The following is a 13053-nucleotide window of genomic DNA, read 5'->3' on the forward strand; positions in this document are numbered from 1 at the left end:
AGGATTTCCTGAAGGAACTCAAAAAGGAACTCCCGGAGGAACTCAAGAAGGAATTTCTGGAGGAACTCCAGAAGGAATTCCTGGAGTTACTGCAGGAGTAATTCTTGTAGGAACTTCAAGAGGTATTCCAGGAGGAACTTTATGGAGAATTCCTGGAGGAACACCAGAAGGAATTGCTGAAGGTACTCCAGGAGGATTTTCTGAAGGAACTTTATGAGAAATTCCTGTAGAATCTCCACGAGGAATTCCTTAAGCAACTATGGAAAGGGATTCCAGGAAACTCCAGGATGATTTCCTGGAAAAACTCTAGCAAGATTTGCTGGAGAAACTTCAGGAGAAATTCCTAGAGTAACTTCTGGAGGAATTCTTAGAGGAACTTCTAAAGGAGTTCCTTGCTGGATGAACTTCTGAAAAAGTTATAGGCACATCTAGAGTAGCTTGTGAAGAAATTCTTAAGGGAACTCTGGAGAAACTCCTCTAGGGGAATTCCTGAAGGATTTCCTTGAGGAACTTCTGGAGCAACTTCTGGATTAATTCTTGACACTTGGGAGGCATACTTGAAGGAATTCCTGGAGGAATACTTGGAAGAACTCCTGGAATAGTTTCTGGAGGTATTCCTTAATGTACTTTTACAGGAACTCCAGGAGGACCTCTTACGTGATAAACTTATTATAATTAGGATAACAAATCACGAAAAAAAAGAACGAGGAGTTCCAAATCCAAATGGACACTAATCGGAATCCATATGAATTTCCTGCGGAATCTACGAAGGATTGCCTTCGAACACTTGAAGGATTCACGCTAGAATCCGTGAATAACTTCCGTCAGAATCCGTATAGGGTTCTCGTCGGAATGAGCGAATAACTCCTGTCGAAGAGAATATGCAAGTTGAGGATTGAAGGACGATCGAAATACGCGGGAGATTTTTTTTTTCCAAATACGCAAAAGATTCTGTAAAGGATTCCTTTCAGAATTCGCTAAGGGTCATGTTGGAAATCAAAAAGTTTTTTGTTGAAATTTGGCGAAATATTTTTGTCGATATTTGCGAAGGTCTTAAGCCAGAAATCGAGAAAGACTCCCGTCGCAATCTCAAAGGATTTCAGACAGTATCTACTATTGTCGTTGAAATCCGCGAAAGATTCCCCTCGAATTACGCGAAGGACTCGTTCTTGTTGGAATCCTGAAGGATTCCCGTCAACGTTGGGATTCGCAAAGGGTTTTTGTCTGAATCCATGAAAGCTATCTGTCGAAATACGATAAAGATTCCCGTCGGAATCTTACAGAGCGAATGATTCTGTGGATTGCCGTCAGAATCCGCGAAGAATTCTGTCGGAATCATTGAGTGCTTCCCGTCGGAATCTGAGGATTCCTGCCGAAATTCGTGAAGGATTCCCGTCGAAACACTCGTCGAAGTCACGCCATAGTCCATGTATGACTTCCGACAGATTACGCACATGGTTCCTGTGCCTGTCAGAATAAGCGAAGGGTTCCTGTCGGAGAGAAAAGGCAGGTTGAGCATTAACGGCCGATCGAAATACACGAAAATTTCTTCGGAATCCGCGAAGAAATCTTAACGGAATCGCTGATGAATTCCCGTCGGAATCTGCGAAGGATTTCTGTTGGTATTCACGAAGAATTTACGTCAGAAAGCGAGGTTTTCCGTCGGAATTTGTAAAAGATACCCGTTGAAATCTGCGAATATTTTCTGCCGTAATCCGCAAAGGATTCCCTCTGGAATCTGCGACAGAATCCCGATGGAATCTGCGAAGGATTCACGTCGGAATCTGGTAACTATTTTCGGAATCAGCGAAAAATTGCTTTCATAATTTGCGAATGATTCCGTGGATTACAGAATTCCATTTTAGGGATCTTGCCCGCATAATCATGAACCATAAATAAATTATTTCACAGACCGTTCATGACAATACATAACATTATTCTTACTATTTTGATTATTGTTAAAACAAATGATAAACCAACCTCACCATTAATGGTCTTCACAATATGGTGTGTTGTGTTTTACCAAACGACCATATGGGTAATAGGCGGTTAAATATAATTAACATACAAAAAAGGGCATTTTCCAGTACATTTTTTTCGCTGCACACTATGTGATATGGTACTGTTACAATCCTTGTTTTAGAATGAAAACAACATGGGATGTAGTACGTAAGCCGTAGAATGATATAAGGAAAAAATCCTCGCACTGTATCCCTTATCTTATGTGTACTAGAAAGAAAAGCAGTTGGTATTTTTTCTCAATTTTAAATAAAAACACAATATGTTTGTTACAATTACATTGTGAATCTATATATTATTTTATTTTTCAATTTTCAACTCAAACGGGAGAATACATCCGATGAAAATAATATCAGGGATGCCGCACCCATGAAGAAGACGCAAACTGCATTCAACGTAGGAGAGACGTCATCAAATCATAAATACGATGGTTATATTTAATATATGTAAAAATACTTACAAATTGTATATCATGGAATCATTAAAATTGGTTGAAATCGGAAGGCCACGCGAGATGGAAGAACTTCGGCCCAGCTCCGGAAGGCCTCGTCAATCTGCCATCATGGAATGCATTCTTCCCACAGAATCTGTTGGCAATAATTAAACATGTTTACCCATTTGTATATTGAAGTCTAATTTTATTACTTACCAATGGTTTGCTGTAAAATAATTAAAAAAGAAATTACCACTTCCGAACGATCCAAATAATTGTTTTAGGCTGTGAACCATTCCAGCGAATCGTTTAACTTTTAGTTAAAATTTGACAATTCGATGGTTATTTCTCCGTGGTTAAAAATAACCCTGCTCCGGAGCATGGTTAGATTTGACAGTTCGATAGTTAAACTTTGTTCGCCAGAAAATTGGCGCCAAATCCATTTTGTTCCTAATAACTATCTGTAGTATCGACGCTTGAAAGGAAACACGTTGTCTCTGATTGCCAGTCTCAATACTAATGAGGTTTATTCTCTGCTTCGTATCGTACATGTTATGAGTAAAGCTTTTACAGTCGTGAGCTATATGTGAAAGCTCTCACGACCCTTGTTACCAAGGTTTATCTATTAATAGGTATCATTAGAAATAACAGTAGATACTACATTCACTTTCTTCTTTTTATCTGGTTCAATGTTATTATTAGGTTTCAATCCTTTTGGACGGCTTGCACGTAATGACGCATATATGTTGGCGGTCGAATAGTTCGTTTAACTCCACGTCCTCTGGTGCAGTCTGCATGTTGTCCTATGCCTTCGTCGGGAGAATTACCTGTTGAATATAAAGTATTTTACTGGTATGTTATTTCAATGAAGTGGTTTACCCGGATAAAAATTAACATTAACTTGTATGACATAACTCATTGAAATACAATAGATTGTGTGGTAAACAATACAAACTATTGTACGCTTATTGTAAAATTTTCGCGGTTGTAAAAGATCTTTATTGTACTTACATTAAAAGTACAATAGATTTAAATGTTACCCATACATTCTATTATATTTTTATTGTTCGCTTATGTTTAGTATTGCTCATCCAAAAACTGAACAAATTATAAAAGTATTCTGTCTGGATGATCAGGAAATCAGTCCTTAAAAAAATAATATAATTTTGGAATATTTCATTGATTTATTATATTGATGAAATTACAATTGAAAACAATAAAATAACAATAGCTTTGCTTATCAAATGAAACAAAACATTATCCCGTTTCTCAAGTATTTATTTTTATATTGCAGGTCTAGAAATGTTATGTAATAAAAATTTGAATTAAAAAATAAAGGGAACCAAAACTTTTGCTAATCATTTCACTCGGAGAATGGATGGATTAATTTGAGCGTGTACAGTTTTGTTTATAATTGAAGAAGAAGAAGATGGTGAAAAAAAGTGTCCTTTTCATTTCTGTTTCTGGTGCTGGGCAAGCGGTAGTTTACTGGCTTCTGAATCGAGGTATTTTAAGTGTTATACAACAAAAGTTCAATGTACAGTCGCGGTTCGCTGCTTGGGTCACAACCTGGACCCAACTATTTCTATTCAACGAAATCTGTTTTTTAGTTAGTTGGGTCAACTGACACCAATTTGAACTCGTGCATTCCAATTTGAACATCACAAATGATGTCCATAATGACGTCAAAACCCATTTTCGGCGTTTGCATTGAATTTTTTGCCATGGTCCAACCAGCGAAGGCCAAAATGACCCATGTATTAAAAGCCAACCAGCGAATCACGACTGTAATGCACGCAGTGGTTCATCCCGATCAACAAAAAAAATTAAGTCTTGTCATCATAACACCTGATGATTTTGAAATCTTTAAAGTACCTTTAAGAGCTTATGATAAAATATTGCTGCTCGCTGCCTTCACTGATTCAAGACCGTTCAGTGGCTATCTTTGGCCAATCACACAAACGGGAGGTAATTTTTTTCTTTTCTTCTCGACGTACACTTTCTAATAAAACTGATATTCTTTTATAATTTACATTTTTCACAGGTTTATATTTATATTCAACTTCGATCCACCTATGCAAGGAAAAATAAGCCATTGAAGATAAATCGAATCCCCTTCTCTAGTAGCAGCAGTTACGGCGTATTTAACGAGTATAGCGGACTGCGTCATTGCCGACTTTCAGCGTTTATGCACCCGTGTCAAAGTAACAGCAAAGCAAGTTAGAATGAGTAAAAATTAAGTCTGAACTTAATTAAAATTAAATTGGAAATAAAATAATTTGAAAAACAATTAATTGTATTGTATTTTTGTTGTAATATTGGAGTATAATGTATTCTAAATCCTGTTGTTTTTCTACTGTAAAACAATAGAAAAAGTAATTGAAAACATTTAGAACACAATGTTTTCTATTGTTTTGTCGCTCGAAATCATCCCATTGAAGAACCGTAAAATCAATTGTTTTGCTCCGAATTTTGTATGGAAAATTTTCGATTTTTTATTGTAAAGATACATAACAACCCCTTTTTTATTGTAAAAGTACCATTTACCATTTATTTTATCGTGGAAAACCATTATTTTTCATGTGATTTTATTGTTTAAATTCCATTATATTCAATGGTGAAAATTATGTTTTGAATGGTGGTGTAACAATAAAATGTATGATATTTTAATGATATTTTTTATCCGGGTAGGGTATATTATACCATCAGGTTTGTTCGTTTCTTGTGCGCACAAATCAGTCACACCCACCGGAATGCGTTGTAGATGGGTCACATGTCTTCGGTATTTAACACCAGATTCTGAAGCAACTATCACATCCCCGCCCTTTCGTTTGATTACTTTGAATGCTTCGGAATCAAAAGTTGGTGTTAACTTATTCGTTTTAGTCATTTTCTTCAGCAAAACGTTGTCGCCTTCCGAGATAAGATTCGGTTTAGCATTCCGTCGTTCATCTGCGTACAGCTTACCTCTTTCTTTCATGGCTTTGTCTTGATCTATCAACTCTTCATCGACATCTTTAGGCTGATAGATAGACGGGAGTTTATCACGAATATTATACCCGAACATCAGTTCTGAGGGTGTTTTCTTTGTCGTCGAGTGGGGAGATGAGCGATACATTAGTAGGTATTTGTTCAATTCTTCGATCCAGTCACCGTTCATTGTTTGATTGATCGTTAATCTTTTCAAAATAGAACGGTTTTGTCGCTCAACTTCACCGTTCTGTTGGGGCCAGTATGGTGTAGTGCTGATCAGCTTTATATTGCTAGATTTGCAATACGTCCGAAACTCCTCGCTAGAAAACTGTGGACCATTATCAGCAGTAATTGACAAAGGTAGGCCAAACCTTGCGAAAATTGATTCCAAACGCCGTATGGTTTCTCTGGAGTCCGTTTTTTTCATAATTTCAATCTCAATGTAGCGACTGAAATAATCGACTACTACGAATAAGTAGTGACATGACGGAAGAGGACCAAGGAAATCAATAGCCAAGTGTTCCCATGGGCCTGAGGGAAGCTCTCTACGTTTCATCGGTTCGGGCGCAGAAGGAGCTGCAACCAGCATGCATCCACGGCAGTTTTTAATATACTGCTCAACCTGTGCATCCAATTTCGGCCACCAGACTTTCGCACGCAATCTCTGCTTCATGACCGTCATCCCAGGATGGCCCTCGTGCGCTAGGTCCAACGTCTGCTTTCTCAACAGTTCCGGAATCACTATTCTAGTTCCTCGCAATAAAATCTTTCCTGCAAAGCAGAGTTCTGTGGCGAACAATTTGAACGGTAATGAGTCACCTGACCACTCGCCTTGATCCAAAGCTATACGAACTGATTGAATCGACTTATCTGCAGCAGATGCTTCTTCGATTTCTGTTATTTTTAGCGCTACTGGTGTTGCATTTGATGCTACCCAATGTACATAATGTTCCACACATTCATCAAACGTCATTCCAGTAGCACTCGTAGTAATGGCCAATCGGGATAGCGAGTCAGCAATATTCATTTTTCCTGGTCTGAAGATTACTTTTGCTTTGTACGCTTGTAATCGAACAACCCACCTCTCTATCCTGGCACATGGCTTTGATCGAGGCTTAAATATCGCTTCCAAGGGTTTATGGTCTGTAATCAGTTCGAATTCTCGGCCAAACAGGTAAAAGTGAAATCGTTCCACTGCCCATACAAGCGCCAAAGCCTCTGTTTCAATTTGGGCATAACGCTTTTCTACATCGGATAAGCTCTTGCTAGCGTAAGCAATTATCCTTGGCCCATGTTCATTCACCTGAATAAGCACAGCCCCTAAGCCAACTGGGCTTGCATCGGCTATCAGTTGCGTACGATCATCAATGTCATAGTAACCCAGTGTTTTAGGGTCCGTCAAATGTTCTTTCAGTTTTGCAAACGCTTTTTGCTGTGTGGTTCCCCATTCAAATTTCCGTCCTTGATTCGTCAGTAGTCGCAGTGGATACGTTAGAGTAGCCAAATCGGGAAGAAACTTGCCGACAAAATTAACCAAACCGAGAAAACTTCTTACTTCTTCTCCATTTCTCGGTGCTCTGAAATTTTGTATTGATTCAAGTTTATCTTTATCAGGCTTAATTCCATCCGCTGACAACGTGTGACCTAGGAAGTTCATTTCGGTTACTCCATAAACGCATTTTTCCTCGTTTAGTGCTACATTCCATTCTTTTAGTTTGAGAAGAACTTTTTCTAATCTCATATTGTGCTCCTCATGATCAGACCCGTACACAATAGCATCATCAATGTACACCATGCACCCATCGCATCCGCTCAGAACCTGTTCCATTGCCTTTTGGAACAATTCTGGCGCGCAGTTGATCCCAAACATAAGTCGGGTGTATCGAAACAATCCTCTGCGCGTAACAAAAGTTGTAATCTCCCTCGACTTTTCCGATATTTCAACCTAAAATAAAACTCTTGTTTATTTTTTTTTCCATCAGAATCTATGTTGTTTATTAAGTCATCAAAAATTGAAAGTTCAAAGCATAAAAATTAGGTCCGAATGTTCGAAAATAAAAATTGATCCATCAGCCTACCTGATGGAAAGCGTGCTTCACATCGATCCGAGAGAAAACTTTCGCTTTTGCCAGTTGAGGAAGAAAATCCTCGAAAGTCGGTAAGGGGTGATTCTCTCTCTCTACCGCCTCGTTGGCACGTCGCATATCCACACAAATTCGAATGTCGTCTCCTTTGGGAACCACGACCACCGGGGAGACCCATTTGGATGGTTCATTCACTGGTTCGATAACGCCTTGGCTGAGTAACTCGTCAATTTTCTTATCAACTCTTTCTTCCAATGCCACTGGTATGCGTCTGTACGGTTGTACAACAGGTGCAACATCGGCCTTGATGGGAATGTCTACCACAATTCCCTTGATAGTACCCAAGTGCTTGCATTCAGCTTTATTTCGTTCACAGGAATATTAATTTTTAGAACCCCCATTGATGTTGCAGTGTCGCGACCGATAAGGATTTTGCCGTGACCTTCTATTACGTAGAACTCTGCCAGTCCAGTTACGTTGCATAGCTTGATCATTGCTGTAAATACGCCCAGTAGTGCCAGGGGTTGACCTCCATAGGCCTTGAAGGATTTCGATGTTTCTCGTCGTTGATTTGACACTCTCACTTTGTTGGTTTTCAGTGTTTCCCAATCTTTTTGGCTCAACAAATTGTATTTGGAACCGGAGTCGATCACTGCATGAACAAGTACTCCTCCGATCTCACACTGGATTTCACCGTCACTGTCGCTAGTGGTTACATTGAACACGTATTCTATTTTCTCGTCAGTTATTTGTTTCACAGTGTTTGAGTCATCATCGGAACGACTTTGTTCGGCAGTTTTGTTGTCTCTGTCGTCCCGCCGATTTCCAATCCATCGGTAGCTATTTGCTCTTATCAAATTCTTGTTTCTGCGGCACTTTCTGGCAAAATGGTCTTTGCCTCCACATCGGTTGCATGCCTTTCCTTTGGCAGGGCAATTCGCATCTCTTGCTAGATGTCCACTGTATCCACAACGATGACATTCAAACTGCACCATTTCAGCATGCCGTTTACGCATGGCAAAAGATCGCTTTGCATCAATTTTGTTGACTTCGCTGATGTTTGGTTTCGAAATTTCATTAACAGCAAAAGATTTCTCCTGCTGTGCAACGGTTTCGAAAATTTTTGCAATGCTCAAAATTTCCTCCAGACTCGCATCACCTCGCTTTAATAGATCCCGGCGCAGCGCAGCCGATTGGCAGTTCTGTATAATTTGGTCTTTTATGTTTTCCTCCGTTCGGTCACCAAATCCGCACCGCTCCGCTTGGACTCTCAATCTGATGGTGAATGCATCAATATTTTCCCCGGATCGTTGTCTCATCTGGCGCAGTAAGTGACGTTCATATGTGGTGTTCTCCTTTGGCATAAAAAACTCATTCAATCTGGCGCGTGCTTCCTCATAGTTTGTCATATTCGGTGTGTAATGTTCGATGTTTAGTAGAGGTCCGCGAAATTCGGCACCGGCCAACTCGGGCAATGTATAGAAAAGTTGTTGGATGCTCGAACCGGCGAAGTGTAGCAATAAATCTCTCTTCCAGTCTTCATCGTCTACCCGACTAGCTCGAATCATTGTTTCGAACGATCTGAGCCACTTGCTCCATTCAACACCGACATCGTCGGTATGAGCAGTATAATCGAACGGCTGCATCTGCAGTCCCAACGACCGAATCATGTCTGCAAACGATACGAACGTAATTACAAAATTAGTGCACCATTTTCAGCAATTGCTTGTATTATTTACAGTTTTCGAATGAAATTCTACTAATTACTCGAGTATGCATTTCCTGAATCCTCACATGATTGTATTTGTCAACATATTTTCTTTAACCGATCTGTCAAAACTCAAAACACAATATATTCGTATAGGTTTGTTTGTGCATATACATATACCATCATCAGATATGATGTATTTGAAACATGGTGGCCAGTGTGTGTGCATAGATATCAGTAGTTTCTCTCAGTTCACACATACTTTGGTTTGTTCTCTAATGGTTCTTCTCCTCTACACCAATACTAACTCACATCAAGTGCAATACTACTATTCAGTTTGATTTTCACCGATACAAATGAGGTTTGTTTTTCAGCATATAAGCATCGAAAACTTTTCCAGATTGAAAACAGATTTTTCTAACCGCATTTAAGCGACAACATGTCCTCCTTTTTTTTTGACCTGCTCTTTCGCAGAATGAAATCAGACATTCCTAACCGCATTTAAGCGACTGATTAATTTCAAAACATCCTCCATTTTTTCAGCTCTTTCGCAAAATTAAATCAAACATTCCGAACCGCATTTAAGCGACTAATTTTTAGAGTGAAATCAGACAGACTGAGACCCTTGCTGAGACCGCATTTAAGCCACAGAACAACTTTTAATTGCCTTTCCGTAGTCATACCTCCAGATACTTACCAAATGAATTCGCCATTTTTGGTTCCTCGTCGCCAAAATGTAGTATCGACGCTTGAAAGGAAACACGTTGTCTCTGATTGCCAGTCTCAATACTAATGAGGTTTATTCTCTGCTTCGTATCGTACATGTTATGAGTAAAGCTTTTACAGTCGTGAGCTATATGTGAAAGCTCTCACGACCCTTGTTACCAAGGTTTATCTATTAATAGGTATCATTAGAAATAACAGTAGATACTACACTATCAATCTGTCAAAACTCAAATGGGTCGGCTTTGGACTAAAATTTTAACCACGATGGGAAAATAACCATCGAACTGTCAAATTTTAACTAAAAGTTAAACGAATTGCTGGAATGGTTCACAGCCTTAACAACAAAACGATCTGGTTCAATGACAGTTACACGACTAATATATTTTGCGGACTATTAATAGTCAAACACACACTTATTGCAGAACTTATACGTTTATCGCATTTTTATAATTGGAGGATATAATTCCTAATTTTTGTGTTGAATCGCAACGGAACAAAACTAAGTATAAACCTCGGTTTAAACCATACGTAACTATAACATAGTCATATTCCACATTATTGCTACATTAGTTATAAATTTTTTACAGTTAGTTACCATTCGATTCGAAAAAATGGATGATAAGGGTGAAATCAGGAGTGATTCAGTCTCATTCTAAATTTTCGACCACTATTCTAGTTTGAATCTGGAGCAAAATAGAACAAACTCGCTGGCTTCCCCAGCAGTGTTCTATTCATGTTTTTCAAATTTTCAATTAATTGAAATCATTATGTTACTGCCAAGAAAGGTGCCGGAATTGCAAAGTGGATTGATCCGTAGATAAAATGACGCATCCATACACCAAAACAATTGAAAAATATTTGAATCTCGTGATTCAATCGTGGTTCAAATCTGCAGAAAATAGAACGGAGCGTTATACCAGTTTTATTTTTTGACAGTTGACTGGTATAAAACTGAATCTAGAACAGCTGCTGGGAAAATTAATGTTTCAGATTCATATTCAAACTGACAGCCCCGAACGATTTGAATCACTGCTGATTTTACTCTAAGGCATTATAAAGAAACAATGAATTATGACATATCAACACATGGTATCATAGATTAAACGTGATATACTATTAATTCTAGATGAACTTAAAGTTACATTATACTTGAACAGTGATGTAAATAGTAACAGCATTCCTTAATGCAGCTAAATAGTAACAGCAATACTGTGAATTGTATTTAATTATGCGGGTGGTGCCACTCCATACCACATAAGCAGCTCCGTGCATTGCCAGTAGTTCACCGGGAATGAGTGCCTATTCGTGCTGAATGCGAGCAATATAGGTACATATCTTCTCCATCGGCTCCTCCAACGACGGCATTCGGAGGATTTTTTTCACTAGCAGCAGCAGCAGGAACCTAACAAGCCGCATCGGATGTCGGTCGAATTTGGTAAAAAATCCACGATCCGTTTGCAGCCTGTGCAAACGCCAAAACATATTTATTTTCGTCGAAATGCGCGATAGAATCCTGTCAAAATATGTGAACATAAACACAAACAACACTCTTCTTTGTTTTTTTATTGTTTTGAAAAATTTGGATCAGACTGCGGATTCTGGTCCAAAAATGCGAAAAAATGAAACAAAACACGGAAGAAATAAACTACCCAATAGTGAGTTTAATTCACCCAACCTCGAACATCCGTACGGGAAGCCAAAATTGAGTAAGTAGGGTCGAAGTAGTTTGCCTTTACTCCCATGTTAAAAAAAGTACCCAACGGAAAATTTATTTACCCAAATGTAAGTTTAATTCACTCAATTTCGACCTCAGGTAATAAAACTCAAAATTGGCTTCCCGTATTGAACTGGCGTCGGTGGATTGTTTGGGTCTTTTGTTTTTGAGAACAGAAGAAAGAGTGGATGAAAGAGAAGAGAAAAAATAACTCAAAAGTAAGTTTAAAAATACTCAATTTTGGGTACTTTTTTTCTTCCGTGAAGAGTATGGCAGTTTCAATTTTTTGAAACGAAACTGTTCGAAAAATAAATTTAAACCGCTCCGGTGAAAATGGTAAATTTAGATTTGGTCTATTTTACTGTCAAAATTTAGAATAGAACGCCACCAGTGAAAACGTCCTACGGATATTTTAGGATATTTTCGTGTAGCATACTGTCAAGATGCTGTCAGAATGACAAACAAAGAGGAAATAATATCCTTGGTTTTCTTTTGATACTGTTCTACACAATAACCTCTTTAGATTGTTTTTTGACAAACAAGTGCAATAATCGGCACCGATGTCCACCTTCGATGTACGTGGGTGAAAATATGTATGTATGTTTGTTGTCGGTGTGCTCGAAGGTAAGTTATTTCAAGTCATTTAGTGATAGACATGGTGATAGAGACCGTCACTATCACGGCTTGCGATCGACGGATGGCGAGGTTGCCACCTGGAAGTCGATGTTGTGTGTTTTGAAACGCATTGCGCGGTAGCATAAGTCTGAGCGATCTCAATAGTTCTTATTCCCCCTTATGTTTTGCTCAATTGCGAACGGGGGATGCGGACTAGAGGAAGGATTTGTGAAATACGAAATACTATATGACACCCAAGATGACCATATTTCCCACACTACCTAAGAACCTCCTCAAGTATCTTAATGCAGGTTTCCATTAACCCTTTCTCAAGAAAAAAAAAGATTCTTGTTTGTTTTTGTGTATCTCTTTTGTATCCTTCTATCACATCGTATAGCCTTTTCACATCTGACTTGACTTGTTAAATTTTGACATGTGCTTGAAAGAAATATCTGGAAATATAAAGGGTTAGAAACAGATATTAAAGGATAGACGATGAAAGTGCACACTTAGACGTTTAGGGTTAGGCAATTTTTTGGCGTTTTTGGCGATTTTTTTCAAAAAGGGTGTCGTGCCCCTTGATCGTATCACACTTAAAATAAATCGCAGATTTCTGTGAAATTTCACCGAAATCTCAACAGCAGAACTATTCGGTAAAAAAATTACAGATTTTTTGGTAGTTTTGACAGTTCAACAAAGGAAAATACCTCAGAAAATCGGTGAGATCGGTGCTGTTGAGATTTCGGTGAATTGAAGCAGAAATTCACCGAAATCTGTGAAA

General features: G+C 38.6%; 1 protein-coding gene across 4 annotated transcripts; it reads right to left on the reverse strand.

Moving 5' to 3' along the window:
- Nucleotides 1–2284: 2284 nt before the first annotated feature.
- On the reverse strand, nt 2285–10317 carry LOC134219958 (uncharacterized). 4 transcript variants are annotated; one of them, XR_009981727.1, is made up of 4 exons: nt 9915–10317; nt 2669–3279; nt 2480–2606; nt 2285–2404 (listed from the first exon to the last, which is right to left on the reverse strand). XR_009981727.1 is itself a non-coding variant. In XM_062698862.1 (2 exons), exons 1-2 carry the CDS (start codon nt 10039–10041, stop codon nt 7827–7829), a joined length of 1482 nt encoding a protein of 493 aa, XP_062554846.1. In that variant the 5' UTR covers nt 10042–10307; the 3' UTR covers nt 7410–7826. The 4 variants fall into 4 exon arrangements, 2 of the variants coding, with proteins under 2 accessions (XP_062554846.1, XP_062554848.1); XR_009981726.1 differs by lacking the exons at nt 2285–2404; nt 2480–2606; nt 2669–3279 and adding exons at nt 7105–7370; nt 7504–9181 and having other exon boundaries at nt 9915–10307; XM_062698862.1 differs by lacking the exons at nt 2285–2404; nt 2480–2606; nt 2669–3279 and adding an exon at nt 7410–9181 and having other exon boundaries at nt 9915–10307.
- Between the last annotated feature and the right edge of the window lie 2736 nt (nt 10318–13053).

This window comes from Armigeres subalbatus, chromosome 3 (genome assembly GCF_024139115.2).
Source record: "Armigeres subalbatus isolate Guangzhou_Male chromosome 3, GZ_Asu_2, whole genome shotgun sequence".
NCBI lineage: Eukaryota > Metazoa > Arthropoda > Insecta > Diptera > Culicidae > Armigeres > Armigeres subalbatus.

What these genes read in the sequence shown, in the direction of transcription:
- LOC134219958 (XM_062698862.1), bottom strand. Translation starts at nt 10,041, where the DNA reads ATGTACGATACGAAGCAGAGAATAAACCTCATTAGTATTGAGACTGGC. An exon ending in AAAAATGGCGAATTCATTTG is followed by an intron (nt 9,182 to 9,914) that starts GTAAGTATCTGG and finishes TATCGTTTGCAG; the next exon opens with ACATGATTCGGTCGTTGGGA.